The 24,922-nt window shown below is 41.6% G+C and overlaps 1 protein-coding gene across 2 annotated transcripts in view; it reads right to left on the reverse strand.

Annotated features, from left to right (window-relative positions):
- Nucleotides 1-4,395: 4,395 nt before the first annotated feature.
- Aff3 (AF4/FMR2 family member 3) overlaps nt 4,396-24,922 on the reverse strand; it is a 548,149-nt gene continuing 527,622 nt past the window's right edge. For both annotated transcript variants that reach the window (XM_042695394.1, XM_042695393.1), the window contains exons 18-22: nt 17,057-17,128; nt 15,518-15,611; nt 12,258-12,307; nt 11,907-12,130; nt 4,396-8,438 (exon numbers count right to left, since the gene is read on the reverse strand). In XM_042695394.1, coding sequence (XP_042551328.1) covers nt 8,317-8,438; nt 11,907-12,130; nt 12,258-12,307; nt 15,518-15,611; nt 17,057-17,128 — 562 coding nt within the window. In that variant the 3' untranslated portion in view covers nt 4,396-8,316. The remainder of the gene's footprint in view (nt 8,439-11,906; nt 12,131-12,257; nt 12,308-15,517; nt 15,612-17,056; nt 17,129-24,922) is intronic.

Raw genomic sequence — 24,922 nt, forward strand, 5'->3', positions numbered from 1 at the left:
AATGCACTAACAAGAAGCCCACAAGGAATAGCACGTAACACAAAGGAACATGAGCTATTTTAATATGAAATGACAAGACAAAATAGGGAAATGGTACTGGGACTGACAAGCACAATGCCATGAGATGTACATTTTCACAGGTGGAATTATCATTGAACAGCATTTTCCTCTTCACAATTTTCTTCAGTTCTTGAAACGGTCCTGAGATTAGTTCCTGTAGGAGGGGCAGATGAATTGCAGGCCCTGTCATTTGTTTTTGTGGCTGCTGAATCTGGAGCACTGACAAAGGCTCTCAGGAGATTAGTAGTTACTGACAGCTTGCCTAGGACTGAGATGGTTTTTGTCCTGACACAGTTAGCATCTGATTTTAGATTATTAACTTAAGATTATTACCAGCTCCATAGATCAACCATGGATAAACCAGCAGAAAAAAAGGGTGCCTTTTAAAATTCCTTCACGAGAGAGATTTTACGTTTTTACAGAACTGTAAAAGCAAGTCGCTATTATGCTGTCACAGGAGTGTCTGTTCTTAGACATCCTACCTTAGAAAAGGTGAGGTTCAAGTGTTCAACTGATACTGCTTCTCCTAATGAGCTAATGAGCATGATTACCACTCTAGAATTATTTTTACTTAAATGTATCCAGAATTCATGTGGGCTAAGGTTATGGGCTTCTGTGAAGAGAACATTAGTAACGATCTAGACTTAGATCAGGTTGGATATCTCAGGATTTCTGGCCATCTTTCCTTTTTACTGAGTATGAAAAGAAGAGGACCTTTTGAAAGAGTATTTCAGTATTCTTTTGGCTAAGCTCAATTGCTTTAAGACTACATTCAAGACACACTAGCCTTGTGTCTAATCATAGAAATACTAGATAAGAGCTGAAGGTTTCATCCCACCATTAATATGTTGGCCCCAGGGGCATGAATCATCTAGGTCACTTGCTGGATTTTGTCTTTGTCAGATGTTGGGGCCACAGTGTTCAGCATCTAATTGGGTGTCTCAAAAGTCAGGGAGTTCTCAATGTTGACATTCCTCTTTCCAGGTACTAAGATTTCACTATAATTAAGTGATTAGGTTGAGGCAACCACTTAACCACTAGAGAAAAAGTTACCCATTTTTCCCGAGAGGCTCTTCTTTCTTTCCTGAAGCACACACACAATATACGTAAGTCCCTCAGGACAGATCTCCTTTCTCAGGGACAAAGCTCCCACAGCAGCTCTTCTCCCTCCCAAATTAGCATCAAAAGTACCAGAGTTACATGGAGAACTCAGACTCCAGGTCTCCAGCAGACAAGCTAGAGTGCAGGAAATGAGACTGTGCCAAGTGACCTCTGGCTCCATGGTGGCACTGGAAATTTGGTGTTTGATAGTCTAGGTTCTTTCTCATGGATGCTTGGATCCAATGTTGCTTCTTCTTTCCATCTGGAGAATGTCTTAAGGCCAGGCATATAGACAAAGAGTTTGGAAAGAGGAGGGTGGAAACGCCACTGTTCTAGCTCTGTTGGGTCTATTAGAATTCTGCCTCCAGCCAGCAAGGACACTGAGTGATGGCAACGCCTGTGGACAAACTCTCTAGCCATTGGTCATCCTGGACATTCCTCTCATTGTGCTAGCCTATGGGATGAGGGGCTATGGCTATCCTGCTGTTAGATCTAGATACTAGGAGAAAGTCCTGTTTCTCATCACCCACCTGTGTACATTTCCTTTGCATCTGTTTTTACAGCAAGCCTTAAGCCTATTGTGGGTGTAACAACACGGACCCAGAATGTTTGACCAAATCTGTTGATCTGCACACTTGGTTAGTGAGGTAGGTGATGTGTCATGTCCTATCACAGAGGACAGTAAGGCAGGGAAAGAAGTTTTCTTCCAAGGTCAGCAGGGTGAAGGAGAGCCATGCTGTGGTCCCAGTTATGGTTCTGACTTCTGGTCCCATTATCAGTCAATTCTTATATTGCAGTTTTGTTTCTGTAACCCCCATGGTCTCTAGGAACTGCTCTACAAAAAGGCTAATAAATTCAATGTAATTCACAGGATTTCGAAGAAAAAATACATAATGCAACAACAATAATATTCTGGGGATTTTTGGGGGATGAATAGCTTGAAGTTACTCCAAGGAAAGCCTGTGTTATCATTTTGCCACTTAAACAAGCCTCAGTGGTGGCTGGTGTCCCTCTAAGAGTCTATAATTGAAGATCAGATGCTATTTTTAGAATTAATTGACATCTCAGCTACATGGTCATACTTGTAACCCTTATGCTGTCTGATGAATTCAACAGAAGAGACATGAGGGATATTTCTTTGAAACATCAAATGCCTTTGGTCACTCTGGATGGAATGCTGCTCAATCAACGAGTAAATGCTCCTCAGTGTTAAAAGCTTTTTTCTTTTTGCTCATTTGGGCATTTAGAAATATAGAGATCATAAATATTGAGTGAAAATTTAGTTTTGTTTTATGAAAAAAGCTGAAAAAAGTTATCAAGAGACAAGGATATTTTTTACAACTACCAGCACTGTTTGAAAATCCTAAACATGGATACTATCTTACTTTATGTCTGGATACAAATTATTTCTTGAAGAGATTTTGCTATTTTAAAAATGAGCAGCAAAGGAGTACTGGGTTTAGCTTTCTCAGGTCCCATCCACACTTCTGATGTCTAGAGACAGTTGATGATCTTTGAATTGATTTGCAATTAGTGCCTCAAATCCAGTCTTTAAATTTGGCTGTATGAGGTGGGTTTTCCAAGCAACATATAGAGGTTTAATCCCCTGATTCCCATTACTTTAAGAGTGGTGACTCTAACTCCCCATGCAGCTGACCCAGAGTTTACCCCTGCTGCCTCCAAGTGCCAATTAAATAATAAAAAACCCAAACCGTGGCCAGATGTAATTAGTCTGAAAACAGAGTTTTATAATTTTCCTTATGCCAAGCAAACAAGTTAACCTCTCAGATGACATACACAAAATAATTTAGACAAAGAAAACACAATTCTCAAATGAGCATTTCTTATGCTGCTTTATCCAGATTTTGCTCTTGTGGAAATAGGCAAACAGGGAAATAAACTTTGGCTCCAAATGGCTGAAAATTCACTTGATGCAGCTACTGACCGGATTTTCCCATTATATATATTAAAAACATGCCTTTGAGCCAGGCACCGGTGGCTCACGCCAGTAATCCTAGCTACTCAGGAGGCTGAGATCTGAGGATCACAGTTCAAAACCAGCCTGGGCAGGAAAGTCCATGAGACTCATCTCCAATAAATCATCAGAAAACAGGAAGTGGCACTGTAGCTTAAGTGGTAGAGCGCTTGCCTTGAGCTGAAGAGCTGAGGGACAGTGCCCAAGGCCCAGTGTTCAAGACCCATGACCGACAAAACAAAAACAAAAAGAACAAAATACTAAGACCAAAAACATGTCTTTGAAGAATCTAGTTGATTGAGGTTGCATGGAATATGTGGTACTTCTTTAAAATATTCTGATAGAAACAGGCTCCACTGACTGTGGAAGACTACCTAAAGAGGATAGTTATCTGAAAGACAGCTGGGCATTTCTCTCTCTCTGTAACACCATCAACTGAGTGGTCCCTTGAGCAAGCAACACCAAGTCCCTGATCCTGGCCCCTTTGGGATGAGGTGGTCTCCTTGGTGATGCCGAGGCAGGGCTTTGCTGTACTCCTCTCCTTGGCTGTTGAGAATGCGAATGAACTGTCCATCTAGAAACAGACCCTCTCAGTATGCTCTCACTAGTCACGTGTAAACAGTGCAAAACAGTGTAGCGGGGAAAGGTCAAGGAGATCTGGGCTGGATAACATGAAGTAGTCATTTTAGTGGCTATTTCTGCTTCTGTTCATTTTGGTTTGGGGAGAAGGAAAAGGCAGGAGATAGGAGTGAAAGAAAACAAGATGAACAAAACCCACTACACAGAGGCTTTAGCATGTCAATCACAGGTCTCATCGTTCCATCTTCTTGAGTTCATAATTCTCTTATTTTACTCAACCAAACATGGAACATGTGACTCCACCTTGTTGCTTTGAGTTGGGAAATCCTGGCACAATAGTCAGGGAATTAACTTGTGCCATTAAAGAATGTCAAACAGAACAGAGTCCCAGGTTCAACAGGCACACACGTAGTCACCAATATGAAAGTCTCAAGCTTCCTATTCAGAGTGTTCTCAGACACTAGAGTGCCTACCTTCCCCCTCCCCCTCCCCTGTGTGTGTGTGTGTGTGTGTGTGTGTGTGTGTGTGTGTGTGTATTAAGACATGGAAAAGGCAAATTCTAAGCTATAGTTATATGGAAGAAAAACCTACTTTTCTTTCCATCAGACTTTGCAAAGATAATCCAAGAAGGCATTTTGGAAATGTTTGTGAAACAAGGAAGTTGCTTTTAAAGATACTGGAAAACAAATAGATAAAGATAGCTGGAAAACAAATGCTGATGTGAGCCTATTTAAATTCTCAAGTTTCCTTGTAAAATAGTCACAGAATTGGTGGACAATTTTTCTTAAACATACAACTCAATTTCTCTCATGTACAACATAAATCATTTAATGTAACATTTGCAACCTTAGAAAGGCAGACATATTTAATCCAAGTCCATTTATAAATTCCAATTTCACATGGATTAAAAACTGCAGATAAATTAAGTCACAATAATATCCTGTACATGCATTAAGGCCGGTGACTGCTGAAGTCTCTTGGGTATCTACAAACAGGAAATCACACGCAGGTTACTGGGTCTGAAGAGCGTCTACATCATTAAAAAAATCTTGCTTTTTTTTTTTTTTTGGTGATACAGATTTCAACAGCAACTCTGGAAAACTGTGAAAAATGTTATTTAAAAATATATATGTATATGCTACTGCACAGTTTCAAAGGTGTGGTTCATAAATAATGTTGCTGCACTGATTCGTTTTGTAACAATGACTGCACTTCCAAGGTGACATGAACACGCAGTGACATATACTCAATATTAGGCACTAGTAATATCTGTCAGGCATACTACAGTTCCATGTTAGCTGTATTGTACATATATATTTTTAAATGAATGCATTTATACAAACTGTGTATATTATGTATGGGCGCCAGAACATCGTTGTTGGAATACTAGAATTGGTTTTAGTGCAGAAAGTCTCCCTGCATTGCATTCTGTGTGTTCAGCCTAGTATGTAAGTTTTTCAGCTCTTTCAGATTATTTTTCTGGTACATTCCTCTTTAGATAGTAGGTCCAAGCATCATCCATTTGCAACGTGAAAGTTTTCAGAAGCTTTTTTTCTTTTTTTAAACAAACCTCTCTCTCTCTCTCTCTCTATTTCTCAGCACAGTTTTGCACATGCATCTGATCTGTGTGGAGAGTGGTGCCTGATGTCAACATCTGATCTACTTGGGCTGCTCTCTTTCACAAAAAAATCGGAGCATGTGACAGGATAGCATTCTTTTGTCAAGTTATAGCACACCAGGTCAGCTGAACTTGGTTCAACTCCTCAGGCAAGAACGCATCCTGAGAAGTCCAAATGAGCACTGTATGTGAAAATGTGATGTTTCTGGAAGGATATATATCAAATGTGTGCTATGGCTGTTTCAGCTGACTGAGACAATCAAAGTCTTAGACTTTCTGCCTTGTTTGAATTTTTAACCATAAAGAGCTATCAGTTTTATAATCAGAAAACACACCAAAAAAGTTTCAACTTGGTACCCAACTGATGAAAAGGGATGAGATATGACTGACTTTCACAAGCCATATTCAGGAGACGGTTCTGGATCCAAACAGATTATGCCAAACTCATCAAAAAGTGCAGCCCATCATGTTCTACAGATGAAGTGAGAAACATGGGTAGGATCCCATGCTCTGACCATCCCCTGAAAGGACCAGTTTGTAGTTCTGTTGGAAGCGCAGGTCTTCAGCCTTATATGGGGCTTCTTAGGCAGGCTAACATGGATGCCACAATAAAGTCTGACACTTTAAGGACAGACAAGACCAGAAAACCTCTCCAGGGATGCGTGGCAGACACCTAGGGCCAACTGTTTAGGTGAGAATTCCAACAAGGGTAAGTAGAACAAAGTCTCAGTTCTGCTGTACATACCTGATTCCAAGTTTCTTAAGTAGATTCCAATTTCCAATGTAAGATGGATCCTGAACTTAGCTAACTAAGGGAGATGAAAAGAGCCTCACTTGTATAAATGGAAATGTAGACTGAGTATCCCTAAAATTCCCAAATCCCAAATGCTCCAGAATCTAGAACATTCTGGACATCAATATGATGTCCTAAGTGGTAAGTTTCACTCCTGACCTCATGTGATGAGTCTCAGCTACAATGCAGAAACAGCATATAAAATTACTTCCTGGTCATGTGCCTAGGAGCATATACAACATAACTGATTTCCATTAGAGACCCATCCCCAAGATAACTCTTTATTAATGTGAATGTTCCAAACTCAGAAACAAATCTGACATCTAAAACCAATTCTGGTCCCAAGTATTTTGGATAAGGATCACTCAACTTGTACTGTTAATATTCTCACGTGCATTAAGGTCAAAGCCAAATGAGAATTTCACAAAGCTTTCATTCGCTCATTGTCAATTAATCTCAAATCACCAATTGCTCTATCATCTGCACAGTTTTGAATCCGTACTTAGAGCAGAGGAATCCCAGTCATCTTATTTGCCATCTACAGACCAGGCTGACAAAAATGTGAACATTGTATCCAAACATAAGGATGTAGTGAGCTCTACCAGCAGGGATCACACACACTTTGTGTCTCTACCACCTTGAACAGTACATTGTCCCAGAGATTGTGTTACCTGTCTTTTCACACTGACCTGCTACAATCCTGTCAAGTAACTCAAGGATGTTAGTTTTAGTTTTAAAGTGTGGTATGGCGCACCCTCTTTTTGCAGGAGTTGTTTCCTTCTTACCAATATTTTTTATCCAAATACATTTAACAAGAAAACTAAATCTAGGGTATGACAAAACATTATAAAACAAATAAATGAGACAAAAACTGTAAACGAGATGTTAAAAAAACTAAAATGTAAACGTAATTCAAAAGGGAAGAAAGCAAAGAAAGGGAAAGGAAAAGAATGGAAAGGAAAAAAGGAAAGAGGCAAGGGCAAGATGCAAACAGACGCATACCAGGGACCCAAGGTCTAAGCACAGGGTGCTCTGGTTGCTGCTTCTCTAAACAGAATCACAAAAATTGCAGGAACAATTTCCCTTGCACTATCAGCAGCTTATTAATGAAAGCCTGAAAAATATCTCCAAATCAAAATGAATCAAAGGCCTGTAGTACATTCTACAGGAATGTGAAGATCAGACAGCATTAGGATGGCCAAGAGCTCTCAGCCTGAGAAGCAACAGGTAGACCACTAGCAATGGACATTCTAGACAATGTCCTTATTGGCCCAAGAAAAGTGGCAAGAAAGCTACCATGGAAAGAAAAGACTTGGAACACACTGCGGTAAAGGCCACGTGGCTCTCCAGCCACAGTCACAGTGGCAGGAGGAGGAAATGAATGTGCCTGGAAGGCTTGTCACAGGTGTAGATTTCAACTTTGAACTGAGCTCCCAATAGTCATTGTTGCTTTCATGTGGGTTAAATTGACCAGATGGTGGTGCCATTTTCATATTATTTGGGCAAGGGTAAGAAGGCTTGTGGGAATTGGTGCACTTGCTTATAATGTGTTTAGCGGAGAATAATGCTGGATGGGAAGAAGGTATTGGAGGATGGGCTAGGTATTTGGTTACATGCAATCTAGTAAACATCTGGCACAAAAATAACTGACTTGTTTTCATTACTCAATTACCCATTAATACACACTGATAAAAAATAATTGGGAAAGAGTATATTAATACTGAAAGTAATCAATAAGGTAAGAGCTAGGTTTCAACTTAACTGGCAGTTAAGTTTTCTGTGTGCTGCACTGCACCTGGTTAACTAACCCATGAGATTTTGGTTGGACTTTCTAAGACGTCATGATTCAGCATTGGAAAAGGAAGAAAGAGTGTGAACATGAGTGTGCATGTAATGTGGGTCTTTCCTCTCACCAGGGACCTCTGCTCATGTCTAGCCTGGCATGATGGAAACTAGCTAAGGAGAACGTGTTCGGAAGAGCTGTGTATCTTACACACATACACAGGCAGCTTCTCATTACACCCACATGTACAAACACACATGCCCTGGAAAAAGACCATTGTTTTGATGTGGAGGACACATTCACTGCAGTTTGATAAATGCTGTGGCTGGCAATTTCAATAGCACAGTGTCCCGAGATAGTGAGCCATCCATGGACAGGACTGAGCACCTGGCTGGAGGACGAGGTGCCTAGGACAAGTGGGTGCTATTCCTCAGCCAGTGCAGACCCTGCTGGGAGTACTGCACCAGGTGCTCCATGCTGCTGTGCAGGGTGACCGGTCCCATGAGCAAATCCAGGTCATTGAAGAATTCTAGGGACACAGAGAGAGAAAGAGAGCGAGCGCTGTTAAGAGCACTGAACATGTGTAAGGTATCTGTCCTATCTGTAAGTCAGGACCTGAACGACTTCAGAAAGAATTCTATTCATGATCTCTATAGAAAGCAAAGGCTTTCTGATTCATCCTGTGCTTTTAGCATCTCCTCGAACAAAAGAAGGTCCAAGAGTCATCCTAAATCCAAATAAACTAATACATGAATAAATGGTACCTGCCATTTTGAATCCAAATGAATAGTGCCAAAAGACCTGTATGTTTAGACCACACTCTCGCCATACAGTAGTGCTTCCCACCCTGAATGTCAACGTGGCTTTGTCACCCTTGTTCTGTGGTCAACTGTGGCCTGTGCTGAGCTCCTGGAATGAGTCCAAGGCATGAGAGCTCCAGGATGGCCGGGGAAATTCAGAGTCTGGAGGAGGGGAGGCATCTATCTCTACTGAGGTCAACTTCTAGCATTTGATGTTCTTCTGGGTTTGTCCTTTCGTTAAACATCGACTGTTACACCAAGGTACTCTGTAGGTGGAGGGGAGGATGCCAAGGTGAGTCATGTTTGGACTCTTCTCTCTACATCGCAGTTTAGTAGCTGATAGAGACAGGTTCATGCTGTCATGGGGGTGGGGAGAGACCTCACTGAATAATAGACCTAGTGTCCAAAACAAGTTTTTCCAAGATACTAAGGTGCACACTGAATAATGTCCTGCTAGGAAAAGGCAGAGAGCGCCGGGCGCTGGTGGCTCACGCCTGTAATCCTAGCTACTCAGGAGGCTGAGATCTGAGGATTGCGGTTCAAAGCCAGCCCGGGCAGGAGAGACCATGAGACTCTTATCTCCAATAAACCACCAGAAAACCGGAACTGGCGCTGTAGCTCAAGTGGTAGAGAGCTCGCCTTGAGCTGAAGAGCTGAGGGACAGCGCCCAGGCCCAGAGTTCAAGCCCCACGACCGACAAAAAAAAAAAAAAAAAAGAAAAGAGAGGGTCAGGGAAGATTCCCCATGGCAGGGGGTTGTGGGAGGGAGGGAATCTAGGCAGAGGAGGAGGAGCTGCTGAGTCTGCACTGGACACGTGGCACTGAGCCCTCTGGTAAGAGATATTTAACAAGTGACTGGTAATGCCATAGGGAGCTGGACTTGCTCTCCCAAAGTAGATGTGTCTATTTCCTTTCTGCTCTGTCCACTGGAGAAACCCATCTCACCCCTCTTGGCTGCTCAATTTTGATGTGCTTTTCAGAATCCTCTTCTATGCTAGTTCCTCTGGCAAGATTCTCCTCATGGCCTGGGACTTTTAGGATGGGCTTTTAGGATGTACCACCTTTGGGGACTCAGAATCCATCTGGGCCATCCACTCTGTGTTATCACAGGCACGCATAATTATCATTGCATGGCCTGGGGGCGAGCTGATTTGCTGGTGTGGAAGGACAGTAATAATGCTGCATAATGGTTCAGAAGAAAATAAAAAAGGTAAGATCAAGATGCAGAAAAAGCATCTATAACCTCTTCACCCCAAAATTCTCTATTTTTTTTTCCTGGTGGTCCTGAGGATTGAGTGCATAATTGATAGTCAAGTGCTCTACCTTTCTCTCCAATTCTACTTCTGTAACTGCCTCCCAAGAATGCCATCAGACATATCAACCTGAAGTTTGCATGAAAATACTCATTACCCAACTTATGAAATGGAAACCCCTCTGTATAACAGCTTAATAATAACAATAAAACCATATTTCAAAAAAGAATCAGGAGGAATAAAAATGATGATGTGTTTACTAACATGGAAAGAAGGCTCAGGATGTGGCTCAGTGGTAGAGAGTGTTAACATGTGTGAGATCCTGGATTCAATAACAATCAACATATAAAGAAAAGACTTAGTGGCGCTGTAGCTCAAGTGGTAGTGCGCTCGCCTTGAGCTGAAGAGCTGAGGGACAGCGCCTAGGCCCAGAGTTCAAGCCCCACGGCCGACAAAAAAAAAAAAAAAGAAAAGACTTAGCTGTGTCTTCTGAAATGAAAAGTGCATAGTGTACATGTGGTACAGGTGTGTATATTTATATGTAGTGTAATCCAGTGTGCATTTTCTTTTTTTTTTTTGGGGGGGGGGGGTCTGGTCGTGGGGCCTGAAATCTGGGCCTGGGCGCTGTCCCTCAGCTCTTCAGCTCAAGGCTAGCGCTCTACCACTTGAGCCACAGCGCCACTTCTGTCTTTTTTCTTTTTGCTTATGTGGTGCTGAGGAATCGAACCCAGGGCCTCATGCATGCAAGGCAAGCACTCTACCACTGAGCCACCTTCCCAGCCCCAGTGTGGGTTTTCTATGCATTCATGAAAACACTTGGAAGAGTATTCTAATGTGAATAATGATTATATCTCAAAGTAATGAAAGACAGAAAAATGGATAGTGATTTATGTAAAAATAGCTGGTATAACTTTATGTGTCAGTAGAAAATGCTAGAGATAATTGTCTGGGTGCTGGTTTGAGAAGTCACTGTACTTCGCAATTATGTAACCATCACACTAATAATACTTCAGAAGCCTAAAAAAGGGTGTTCTGCAATAATGAGTGATATAAGAAAATGCCTGATATAATGTTCAATGAAAAAAAGATAGGATATAAAATGTATGCACATGATCATATTACTTTGGTAAAAGCCATGCATATTTGGAGAAGAAAGACTAGAAGATACTTAAGTAGAATGTTAACAGCAATTTCCTGATGATACAATTGCTTGATAATTTAAAAACTTTTTTTTCTATAGCTGCATAAATTTAGACACAGTAAGTATGCCTTATTTCTTTTTTTACCTGCAAGTCAAACATTATTTACAATGCAGTATAACTTACTGCTACTTGAAAAAAAAATCTCTTGTCAGTGGTAGGCTGCTGACTTTTTTTTTCTTTTGGCATCTCATTGTGTAGCCTAGGCTAGCCTGGAACTCACAGACTTCTTGCCCAGCCTCCTAAACGCTGGGATTACAGACATTGCTATCAAGGCCAGTTAACAATTGACAAAGAGCTAGAATTCATTCACTGATGCATTGATTCATTCATGTATTTGATATTTTGGAGCCCTGTGTTCTAGAGTAGATCTCGGGAGAACAAATGTGAATGAAATATAACCTCTGCTTTCAAGGAGCTCATTGTCTAAACAGAACATACTTGTGTACATCTACACTTTCAACTACATCTGTATCTATATAGGATACATCTGCATCTATATTTAATCTACTGGATACACACTTCCACAGGAGGCATGAAGGGAGATAAAGACACAGGGTGTCCTGAGGGAGGGGAGAGGTCAAGAAGGTTTCATGCACTAGGAGACAGCTCTTCCTCTTTTCCCTTCCATAGCCCTGACCACTGGGGCAGTGACAGACCAGGGGTTAAGTGACTTCCCAAGCCTAGTTGGATCAGCATGCTTTGATAGGAACCCCCCTCTCTCCCCCACTCCGCCCTATACATACCTCTGTTCTCCTTGGCCAGGTTGTCAGCCATCTCCCAGTAGTCATAGCTGTGGAGGATGCTGTTGGTGATGCTGACGTGATTGGCAGCCATCTGGTGAATGCGGTGGGGGATGCTAACGATGGTCGACGGGGACAGGGCATTGCTGCTGGAGAGGCTGCCCTGAGACCCCACGGAGCTGGTGGGAGAGGGGTTGGGAGACATGGGGGATGGGGTTCCAGTGCTCCTGGAAAGGGAGAGGTAGAAAAAGCAGAGTGGAGAGGTTGGGAGCAGGTGAGGTGGGGCAGCCCTGCAGGACACTGGAGCAGCATGCATGGGGTGGGGTGGGGTGGAGGGATGGACAAGTGACTTACTTTCCACTGGCACCCCATGGAGATGGGGCTTGGGAGGCTTTTGATGAATTCTGCGGGAAGATGAAAACGTGGACAGTGAGTGTCACCTGCCTAAGGTCATACAAGACCCTGACAGATGCAGATTCACAGAAATTGAGTCTGGAGAGCTGCAACCCCAAGGCTATTTTACTCTCTGTCTGGAGGCTGCCTGGCTTGCGGGGGCTCCATCAGGTGAGGAAGAGCTCTCCTGGATTTTCATATACAAATTTCAGATACTAAATTAAATCCTAATACTGAGGACCTATTGAATTCTGAACTAGTCCAGTTGTTTTGTAAATTAGTCTAACTTTTCTGAGCAGGAGCAGTGACCAAGAGCTGCCCCTTTCCCACAGTGTATGGCTTATTTAAGTTTAGGGATTATTTGCCAAAACTGTTGATAGACATTTATTTACTGCTGGAAATTCTATTGTTCCACCTTATGAAATTTGAAAGTATTCCTCTTCATTAAAACCATTCATTAAAAAAATATCTTTAAGGGCTGGGAAGGTGGCTCAGTGGTAGAGAGCTTGCCTTGCATGCCTGAGGTCCTGGGTTCGATTCCTTAGTACCACATAAGCAAAAAGAAAAAAGCCGGAAGTGGTGCTGTGGCTCAAGTGGTAGAGTGCTAGCCTTGAGCTGAAGAGCTGAGGGACAGCGCCCAGGCCCAGAGTTCAGGCCCCACGACCGGACACCCCCCCCCCTAAAAATATATATCTTTAAGCAATCGTACAAAGGAGTCTCAATTTAACATTAGCTGAAAATCACTCTAAAATATTCCCATCGGAATAGATTAAAATACATTTCCTTAACAGACAGGATATTCAAAACTTCTCATTTAGGCGTTTTGATTTTGGATGTTTTGTTTCATGGAATGGATGTTAGCCTCAGAGATTTAGGGGTTCAATATGTGAGCCCTTGGGTTCAATCCTCAGCAATGTAAAGAAACAAAAAAGAAAACCATACCAGCCAAACAATAAATAAAAACTAGTCAAGAAAACACAGAGGAAAAAAAAAAAAGAAACCTCAAAGAAAGCTTTCCCTTAGCAAGGGAAGTTGCTGGATACACAGTAAGGTTTCTGAGGGCAGATATTGCTTTTGTGAACTGATGCCTGCAGGTGTATCAAGGGAAATAATTTTGTGGCGCTTAGTGAACTTTCTCTTCCAAAGACAAGAAAATAGTCTTAGCCTGGTTCTCCCTCACCACCCATCCCACAGCGCATTCCTTTGCTTTACATCACTTCATGAAGTGATGATTATTTTCCTTTGGTTTTAGTGTAGGAATTGGCAAAATGGCCAGAAATGGCCTTTGAGGACTCCAAGGTACCCCCACAAGGCATAAACACAAGGTAGAGCTATAAAACACATTTTTACCTGTCAAAGAATGACATGTTTTGAGGTGAACAAGAAAGTGGACTTTCTTAGTAGAGGATACCATTTTCTCTTTCCTGCCCAAATGCTATCCACATGTTTGGGTGGGGGGGGGGGCGGAGGGGAGCACTATAAACTCCATTACTTTGCTTGCACTGTTTAGGGCTCTCACAATATGGTCTACACAGAGGATGACTGGGTGTAAGAACAAGGAGGGAATGTGAGTGTGGAGGCTGAAGGCAGCCAGAAAAGGAGGTGAAGGGTAAGACAAGCCCTCAGGCACTTCCTCTATTGTGGACAGAAGCCCCACACCAAAACAAAAACCAACACTGGTTGGAACAAAGTCTCCTTTCCAGAGACTCTGCACTGATGAAACATTCCCTAGATCTAAAATGTAATTTTAGTTTTCAGTTCCTGAACTTGATTAAAATAGCCTGTGAAACTTTGCTCAATGTGCAGGTACTTCATGGGTGCAAAAACTGTTAGGAAGGATAAGTTCTAGAGGTTTATTGCACAGAATGGTGACTGTAATTAAGAATAATGGCCCAGAGGGTGGCTCACATCTGCAATCCTGTGTTTCAAGGCCAGTCCTAGAAGGCTAAGAAGACCCTCAACTCAACAAAAAGTTAGGCATGGGAGGGCCTACCTAGCAATGTGGCAGGCCTAGGTAGGAAGACTGAAATCTGAGGCTGGGCAAAGGCGGCTCAGGGGTAGAGTGCTTGCCTTGCACGCATAAGGCCCTAGGTTCGATTCCTCAGCACCACATAAGAAGAAGAAGCTGGAAGTGGTGCTGTGGCTCAAGTGATAGAGTGCTCGCCTTGAGCTGAAGAGCTGAGGGACAGCACCCAGGCCCAGAGTTCAGGCCCCATTACCGACAAAAAAAAAAAAAAAAAAAGAAATGCTACTTGAAAAATAACTAAAACAAAAAGTGCCGTGGGTATGGCTCAAGTGGCAGTGTGCCTGACTAGCAAGCATGAGGTCACTACTGTCAATACTGCCTAAAAGAAAGAAAGATAAGAAATATGCCTGAAAAATCACTGAGAGTATATTTTATCTTAATTATTTTTATTAGCATATATTAATTGTACAAAAGGTTTCATTATGGTGTTTTCTTACCTCCTTCCCTCCCTCCCTCCTCTTCCTTTCTCCCTTCCTCTCTGGTTCTGGTCCTAGGGCTTGAACTCAGGGCCTGGGTGCTGTCCCTGAGCAGTATTGCCTAAGGCTAGTGCTCTAACCACTTGAGCTGAAGCTCCACTTCTAGCATTTTGGTGGCTAATTAGAGATAAGAGTTTCATGTTCTTTCTGGTTCAGGCTGGCTGTGAACTGCAGTTCTCAGATCTCAGCCTCCTGAGTAGCTAGATTATAGAGGTGGATCACTGGAGCCTGGCAGTCAAGCATTTGTCTTAATGGTAATAGCTCTTTTAATATGACTCTTAAGGGCTTTATGACAGCTCTTGTCATTATGACACAGATGGTCAATGGACCAGAAAGCCATCTAGTTGGCTCAGCAAAAGTACTATGAGGCCATATGCTGAACAGAGCCCTGGAGACCTCCAACCTACCCTGCTCATCAGAAACCCAGAAGAAGTGACAATTGGACAAAAGGAATCGAGAGTAATGTTGAGTAGCGTTTTTATAGATAAACAGAGAAGACATCTAGAGGTTCCCAAAAATGACTGCTTAGCTTCAAGCTCACTTTGCAATATAGATTAAAAATAAACTGACGGGGTACTGAGCCCTAAAAGCCAAAGTATGTTATAAATAGGGTTATTATAAAGGCCAGAGGGGACCCTAAAGCAATGGATTCAAATGCTTTCTCTAACAGGGAATCAACGGAACCCAAGGAGCCAGGCTACCCCTCTATCAGAAGGTACCTTAAAATAGTCAATAAGTGCTTTTGAATACTTCACAGCATGGTCCCTTTTGAGTCGAAACATCCGCCAGTAGAGGAGAGCCAGACATCGGTAACTGTAACAGAAGAGGAAAAATGAGCAAGACAGAAAAGTGTGTCTTTCATAAGCTTGTTATTCTAGAGCACTAGCTACTTGTTGTGCACATCTACACCATATTTATGTATTTCATTGAACATATGTCAGTGAGTATCTGACATTCCTTTTTTTCAAAAATGTACTCCAAAATTCCAAGGAAGTACTCCCTAAATACACATACCACTAGATTATTGTGTAGTAGCTCCAAGGCTTCTTTGTTGGGAACAGGTCTGGCTGCTTTGTTTGTCTACCACTAGAGGGCAGTCTCTGTCCACCAGAGGCATGAGGAAGCTGGAGCACATAGCTTCCACTGCTTCCTGGGGAAGCTACTGGATTTGCTCATAGGACAGACACTTTACTAGTCTATAATTATCTCAATGAAAGTGCATTATAAGTACTAGCAACACTATGCTGAGAATAGTTTCATTAAGTTATTTTCTACATCATTTACATGTTTGTATTCTAGTAGAATACTCATTACTGTCATTAACTTATTCTAACATGATACTTCAGTAAAGACAATGGCACAGGTAGCATTTCCTGAAACTCATCCTCACTTCCTTGGCCCTTCTTAACTCATAATTACTCATAGTTATTAACTGAGTGAGATCTGGGTGACATGTTGGTATATCAACGTACGAAACACAACTTAATAGTCTGCTCTTAACTCTCCAGGTTCCAGCTGTGGCATGTGAAACAACCCCAGATGCTTCTCTTTGGTCTTTATTATATTTTTGGAGACTCCATTTGACTCTTCAATTCACAGATTAGCTTCTAGAACTCACGGAACCTTCAGAGAGCAAAAAGTTTTGGATATCTTTGACAGGTAGAACCAATAGCAAGGTGTCTTTGTGTTTTGGAGAGGGTTGAGGTGACCCAAAGAAATACCATTGAGAATAACTGTTACCAATGGAATCATTATAAGCCGCAGGAAAAGAAACATATATATTGGCTAACATTAACAAAAACATTGTATTATCCAAGTATAAGCAAGCTCTTCTTGGTTTAATGTATGGAGAACATAGTGAGTCATCTGTTTTCATTCCTACGAATCTACCAGTTAAGCAACATATGAGTTATTTAGATTGCATCTCAACTGTTACACACAGTAAAAATTCCATTTGGCACAACTCCCATTCAAATGACTTTAACTGGGACCTACCTGATTTTAAAACACAGGCACACGTACAGGAACAACAACAACAACAAACTATCCCTGCATAACCAACCTGTCAGTTTTCAATCACTGTGAATTCTGTTCATGTGTGGCACTGCAGCAAAAATGGCCTAGATTGTTGTTGGCTGTTAGAACTACACAGAGCTTTGTAAGTTAGAAATACCAGGAAAACAGCCTGCATTTCAGCACCTGGCTGGCCAGTGACTCAGAGGCATGGTTACTCTCATGAGCTGGGAGGTTACACTCACCACAATGCAGCTAGTTGTTTGTCCTCAGGAGTGGCATTGGGGCCTGAGTGAGTTTTCAGTCTCATAGCATACCTGAAAAACCAAAACAACAGAGGAGTTTAAAAAAATACTCTGTGTGTGTGTGTGTGTGTGTGTGTGTGTGTATCTAGTACTGGGGTTTGAACTCAGAGCCTTGTGATCTCCCTTCAGTTTTTCACTCATGGTTGGAGCTCTACCACTTGAGCCAGGACTTCAGTTCTGTTGTTTTTTTGCTGGTTAATTGGAGATGAAGTCTCATGGACTTTACTGCTCAGGCTGGCTTCAAAGTGAGATCCTTCAAGGTCTCAGGCTCTTGAATAGTTAGGATTACGGGCATGAACTTTCAGAACTTGACCTCTGTCTGGGGATTGAATCCAGGGCCTTATATAAGCAATCCGCCTCATGAGTCACACCTTTAGCTCCCCCAGCCCCCGCACCCCCCAACATGTTTTCTGTTGGTCATGGAGCTTCAACTCAGAGCTCTGGTCCTCAGAGCCCCTCTGGTCCTGGGGTTTGAACTCTGGACCTGGGTGCTGTCTCTGAGCTTCTTTTGCTCAAGGTGAGCACTCTACCACTTGAATCACAGCACTACTTCTGGTTCTTTTGAGTAGATTATTGAGATAAGAGTCTCACAGAGTGTCCTGCCCAGGCTGGCTTCGAACCAAGAATCTTAGGCTCCTAAGGAACTAGGATTACAGGTGTGAGCCACCAGTGCCTTGCTTGTATTTAGGTTTTGAGATAGGGTCTCACTAACTTGGTCTGGGCTAGCCTTGAAGTCATGATTCTCCTGCCTCTGCCACCCCTGTAGCTAGGATTACAGGTGTGTACTACCACACCTGGCTGATTATTCTTTCTAAAAAGCTACCTGATGTCACTCTATTTTCCTCAGCCATGACACTATCAATATGACAAGAATAAAATGACTTTCTTCTCTTTAAATAACACAAGTTCAAATGCTAAAGATTGTCAGGAGTGATCCGAACCCAAGAACTATTTGAGTATATGATAACATGTCCAATTTTCTAAATTTTGATTTACATCCAAGAGGCTGACAGATGGAGGCAAAGTTCAATTCTTCTAGAGATTTCCACCTGTGGGCTCAGACAGATGTTCCATTTACCACTCTGTTCTGTAACACTTACTCTGAGGGCAGCTTAAGTGATTGCCATATTTGTTTTTTTTTGTCCGTTGTGGGGCTTGAACTCTAGGCCTGGGCGCTGTCCCTGAGCTCTTTAGCTCAAGGTGAGCGCTCTACCACTTGAGCCACAGCGCCACTTCTGGTTTTCTGGTGGTTAACTGGAGATGAGAGTCTTACAGACTTTTCTGCCCGGGCTGGCTTTGGACTATGATCCTCAGATCTTAGCTTCCTGAGTAGCTAGGATTACAGGTGTGAGTCACCAAAGCCCAGCGTTCTGCATACATTTTGAATCTCTCTATATATTTTCTTCAGACCTGGGCAATGAGGAACTAGGGGCTTTTAGAGACTGCATTTAATTCTGTTTACTTCTTTGAGCTAGGGAGACTGAGGCCCCTGTTTTTTCCTACTAACATACTAGGTCTTCTATGGGCTGACTCAGTGTGCAATGGCTAGAGGGTTCTATGTTCAAATCCTAGCTTAGCATACTTATTAGTATGAGAGTTTAGGTAAATGTATTAACAAGTCGAAGCCCTTATTTACTTATCTGTAAAATAAGAACAGCACTGGAATCATCTAGCCTTGTTGTACAGATTATCTCAGAGAATTTTATAAAAACTAAAACTAAATGTTGAAAAACGAACTTTACAACTTTGGTGGGGAGGGGGGTGAAAGGGGGGTGGGAGCAAGATATGGGAAGGGATAGGAAGAGGAAACAATGGAGGAAGCAACAATGCTTGATAAGAAATGTACTCATTATCTTGCCCATATAATTGTAACTCCTCTGTACAGTATTTTCATAATAAAAATATAAAAAAATAAAACTAAGATAATTTTGGCTTCATGCAAATTGCTTGATTTAAGTACCATTATCATTCTTAATTCTGCAGTGTACAGATCTGTAGGTTTTAAAGTGTATCTCTCTGTACATACATATATGTATAGGTTATGTATCTCTAGAACAGTGATTTAACAAACGACTGATATCAACATGTTACTACTTTGAGTGAAGTGCAGAAACCCTGACTACTTTTAAATGACACTACATTGGTAATCAAATGGTGGTATAATTGTTATTTCATTCATCATATATGATTTATAAAACTCAAGAGGTGGATCATTTCTTATATGTATTTATATTACTGTTCTTTCTACTTTGATGCTCTGAGCTCCTTCTTCTGACATTTCCTTTAATTGAGGAAGTTTCTACAGGTGCCAATCTCTAAGCGGGAGTCTGTTAGAGACAGATACTGAGAATATTTTTATTTCTCTTCATTCTTGGACAATAGTTCTGCCAAATCCACAGTCCATAGCGTGACAGGTCATTCTTTCACACTTGGGAAATGCCACACCACCCACTTCTGGCCTCTACAGTTTCAGAGAAGTCTGTGGTCATTTAAATCAGTGAGTTCTCATTGGCAACGTGCCCTATCTCCTTGGCAGCTTTCAGGAATTTTGCTCTGTGTTTGTTTTTCAGAAGTGTAGTTAGGATATGTTCTAGCATAGGCTTCTTTAGATTTATCCTATCTGTTTTTTCTTGGCTTCTTGAATCTGTAGGTTTATGTCTGATTTAATAACTTTCAGCTGTCATTTTTTTGAATATTCTCTTTGTCTACTATTTTTTTTCCAGTCCTGGGTTTCCAATGACATAAAAATTGTATCTTTTGTTACTGTGTTTGCCGTGGTTTGAATGTGGCCCTCAATATCTTGGAAGCTCAGTATGCAACATAACAATATTTGGTAGTGGGAAGTTTAAAGTAGCTTTCTTCTCCTAAGGAATTAATGCTATTATTGTGGGCATACATTAGTTATTGAATGAGTGAGTCTTGATGAAAAGGATGAGTGTGTAGCAACTTTCTCTCTGTTCTTGATTGCCTTTCCTCCAAGTTTTTGGGTTTGTTTTTTTTGCCAGTCCTGGGGCTTGAACTCAGGGCCTGAGCACTGTGCCTGAGCTTCTTTTGCTCAAGGCTAGTACTCTACCACTTGAGCCACAGCGCCACTTCTGGCTTCTTCTGTTTAAGTGGTACTAAGGAATTGAACCCAGGGCTTCATGAATGCTAGGCAAGCACTGTACCACTAAGCCACATTCCCAGCCCAACCTTTCCTCCATGTTTTGATGTAGCATGAAAACCCTCACCAGAGGCCAGCAAATGCTCTTGAACTTCCAACCTCCAGAACTAAGGATCAAATTTCTATTGCTTATCATTTACCCAATCTGTGATATTTTGTTATAGCAGCAAAAAGCAGACTAAGGTGATGTTGGAGCATCTATTCTTTCTTTTTAGCCTCTTTCCTCTGTTGTTCAGATCAGGTAAATTCTACTTTCTGTTCTCAACTTTGTTGATTTCACCCTCTTTATTTCTACTCCTTACTGAGTACAGCAGTGATTTTGTTTTGTTTCTGTTATCTTTTTCAGTTTTATAATTTCCATTTGGGTTTTTAAAAAAGACTTTGCCCTCTTTGACAAGATTATCTCTATTTTTGTGTGTCTTGTAAGAGGAAAGTAATTGTCTATTGGGGGCATTTTTGTAATGGTTGCTTCAAAATCCTTGTCAGAAAATTCCAATGCCTGATTCATCTTGGAATCAGGTGATTCTGTTATATTTCATTCTAGGTGTGATTTTACTGGTTCAAGGTTTGGTGAGTTTCTATTAAGCTCTGGACATTCTGGTTCTTTGTGTTAGGGGTTTCTGGTTCTTTTTTTAAAAATTTTATTTTCGTGTAAAGATGTGGTAAGAGTTCTGGTTCTTATTCAAATCTCTTCTGTTAGCAAACATTCACTCTACTTGGGCTTAGCGAGCAGATCTAGTTTTGGGCTACTTTGGGGCTGTAATAACATTGGTTCCAACAATTTAATTTTCAGAGCTTTCCTGGTGTGATTTTGGTCTGCTCAGCTGACTTGGTGGCACTGGATCACAAGTGGTCCCTCGTGGTACTGCATGAAGTGAGATGAGGTGGAAGAGGAGGCTTACCAGGCTGCACGCTTGTGAAAGCAACCCCCTCTCCCCCTACTGATCCTCTGCCTGCTGGAGCTCTTGGGTGAAGGAGAGAGCTCTCTTCCTTGTGAGTGGTCCCCTGTGCTTAGCACTCCTGGCTCTCCCAGCTATTTCAGTGGGCAAAATCAGTGTCTTTTCTACATTGTTACTTTATAACTGTACCTATTTAGGCGGGTATAATTCACATTTCAACACATGTATATCTTGGCCAAGTTAGGAAATTTAGCATATGATTACCTCACACATGGATCATTTATTTGTGGTGAGGACATTCAAAAACTCTCTGGCGGGTATTTTGGAAAACAGAACTTTTTGTTTCTTTTGTGTTAGTACTGGAACTTGAACCCAGGGCCTTATGCTCTCACTCTGCTTCTTTGCTCACAGCTGGTGATTTACCACTTGAGGGCTACCTCCAGTCCTGAATCTTACTGGTTAATTGAAATGGAGCATGAAGGATTGGTCTGCTTGGGGTGGTGTGGGAGCACAATTCTGAGATGCTAGGATTAGAGGCGTGAGCAACTGATAGCTGGCTTTTGATATTGCATTATTACCTGTAGTCATATGACTGTAATCAACACTATTTTCCAACTCAGGTAAATTTTTTTTGTCTGGGTTTTCTGGATAGTGGGCCTGTACTTGTTCTGAACTCTCCAGAACAAGGAGTGTGTTCTTCACCTGTATAAAGTGATTTACACTGGTGGGCCCAGAAGGTGCTCTACTTGGTTTGTCTGCTGACACCGGGCTTTGTGTTAGGTTTGTTCATTTTAAAGTGTGAATGTTTTTAGTAAGATGTGACACTCTAGATCACTGGAAGGCCTTGAGGCCTGCTCATTTGCTTAGTCCTCAAATATTTAGTAGGTGTCAGAGACTGGGGATGTATCATGAACAAACTAGCCAAAACAACAACAAAACCCCTGTGCACAAAGCACTCTAGGGTATGTTCTTATTGGTGCCTCCTTCTCCCCACATGTGTATGGGCATCTAAGCAACGCTGTGCTCTAAGGAAGGATGAGAGGATCTCTAGGATTGCATCAGTCATGTCAAAGGTTTGTACTGTCTTTTTTTTTTTTCTGCTGAAAATACTGTGGCAAATGGGAAGACAGCATGAACTAACTGCCAGTATGGCGGTTGAGTGGAAATATTTTAATGAGCAAAATGGCTGGGCAGGGCTGACCTTCAAGGCATATTTGAGAAATGCTGTTTGAAGATGTTCTCTGATGTTGGGAAGACACTTCAAAGGCTGAAAACTACTGACTGAAGGAGAGTAGAGAAAAATACCACATAGCTTCTTTGGGTCAATGTGGACCAAAAGATGATGACCCAAGATGACTGGAAACCTTTATGCATAATTGTAAAACAAATAAGAAAAAACCCACCTGAGTTTAGGCTGCATAAAATCTCAGAATAGGCAAAGTCTCAAGTGAGTATTAGGAAGAACTATTTCACATCATGGGTATTAGACATCATCCCGTGCTGTTAGCAACTGGCTAAAATCCGATGCTGTATTACCGAAGTTATCAGTTTGGTTTCTGGAGGGAGTTGCCTCAGTGATTCTTCAGAGATTTGTTAAAGATATGCCTATGAAAAGCATCTCTAGCTACACATGCTCAGTGTCATGTCAGAAATCCTGTCTTGAGGTTGGGGGATGAGGCAGTGTCCAGGATTTAGAACAGAACAAGTGAACAGCATCCAAAATGGTGCATCATAGGGTGGCATCTCCATACAGCTTCCCTGCTTTTTCCCCAAAGTGCTTTCCTTGGTTAAACACTCCTGAAATATTCACAGATGAAGTCAGGTTTTAGATTCCAGTCATGCCTCCTTAGCTGAGGTCTTAGTTTCCATAGTTTCAGTTACCTATAGTCACTTGCAGTTGATATATATATATATATATATATATATATATATATGGTATATATGGTATATATGTATATGTACATATACATATGTATGTGTATGCATGCATGTATGTATTTGGAAGCACTAGGATTGGCTGCAGGGCTTCAATTTACTAGTGTAAGAACAGTACTCTACCACCAGAGCCTCCCATACATTTGAGCCTGTTTTTGCTTCTCATATTTACCCAAGGCTGGTAGGATTTATCCAAGGCTATCCTCAGATGGTGATCCTCCTTCCTAGTTTCCCACAAAGCTGGGATCATAAGCGTGACACCACTGTCTGGCTTACTGAAATGAAGTCTCAGTAACTTTTGCCTGGCTGGCCTTGAACTGCTATCTTTTCTGATCTCCACTTCCCATGTAGGCTGGGATTATAGTCAGCATACTGTTCCTGGACAGAGATTTCTTTTGTCTTTACTCTTTTAAGACAGAGACATCCAATTCACATAACTTTTACTATGGTGTACTATTATAGTTTTTCTATTTTATTACTGGTGTTATTTTTTACTATATCTAGTTTATAAATTAAACATTATACCTGTGTATGTATACCTCAAACACAGTATGTATGGGTTAACTACCTGTAGGTTTAGCATCCACTGCGGGTCTAAGAATGTATTTTTCATACACCTGAATGGTCCCTCCTTCCAGCGCCTCTTTCCCTCCTACTCACTCTGTTAACCACCATTTTTGTGACATCATCTTTTTTATATTCTGCATGAGTGAGATCATGTAGAAATTGTCTTTCTGTACCTGGCTCATTTTACTTTATATGATCATTTCCAGCTGCACCCATAGTGTTGCAAATGGAGGGATTTTGTACCTTTTGTGGCTGAATAGTATTCTACTACGTCCACGTTCCACATATTTTTTTTTTTGGGGGGGGGGGGGGGGAGTCCGGTCGTGGGGCCTGAACTCTGGGCCTGGGCGCTGTCCCTCAGCTCTTCAGCTCAAGGCTAGTGCTCTACCACTTGAGCCACAGCGCCACTTCCGCCTTTTTTTTTTCTGCTTATGTGGTGCTGAGGAATCGAACTCAGGGCCTCATGCATGCAAGGCAAGCGCTCTACCATTGAGCCACCTTCCCAGCCCACGTTCCACATTTTCTTTATCCATTCACCAGCTGAGGACACCAGGTTGTTTCCATTCTTGACTATGTGAATAGGCGTACAGTGAATCTGAGTGTAGACATCTCTTGGGTATACTGATTTCATTTCCTCTAAATACATATCTAGTAGAGAGATTGCTAGATTATAACGGTAGTTCCATTTTATTTATTTAGTTATTTATTTAATTTATTTAATTTATGCCAGTCCTAGGCTTGAACTCAGGGCCCAAGTGCTATTCCTCAGCCTCTTTGTGCTCAAGGCTACTGCTCTACCACTTGAGCCACAATGTCACTTCTGGCTTTTTCTGAGTAGTTTATTGGAAATAAGAGTCTTACAGACTTTCTGCCTGGGCTGGCTTTGAACTTCGATCTTCAGCTTTCAGCCTCTTGAGTAGCTAGGATTATAAGTGTGAGCCATGGGCACCAGGCTCATTTTTTAAAATGTTTTGAGAAGCCTCCATACTGTTTCCCTCCATATGATTTTAAATTCCCACCACTAGTTTGCAAGGGTTGCCTTATTTCCACATCTTATCAGCACTTCTTATCATTAGTCTTTTTGCTATTAGCCATTTTTAGTATGGGGTAAGGTTGTATTTCATTGTGGTTTTGGTTTCCTTGTTGGTTAGTGATATTGATATTCCCTCATTTTCAGGTATCTGTTGGCCATTTATATATCTTCTTCAGAGAAGTGTCTGTTTAAGTCTGTTTTTCATTTTA

Source organism: Dipodomys spectabilis, unplaced genomic scaffold, assembly GCF_019054845.1.
Source record: "Dipodomys spectabilis isolate Male_0828 unplaced genomic scaffold, ASM1905484v1 ptg000187l, whole genome shotgun sequence".
Taxonomy (NCBI): domain Eukaryota; kingdom Metazoa; phylum Chordata; class Mammalia; order Rodentia; family Heteromyidae; genus Dipodomys; species Dipodomys spectabilis.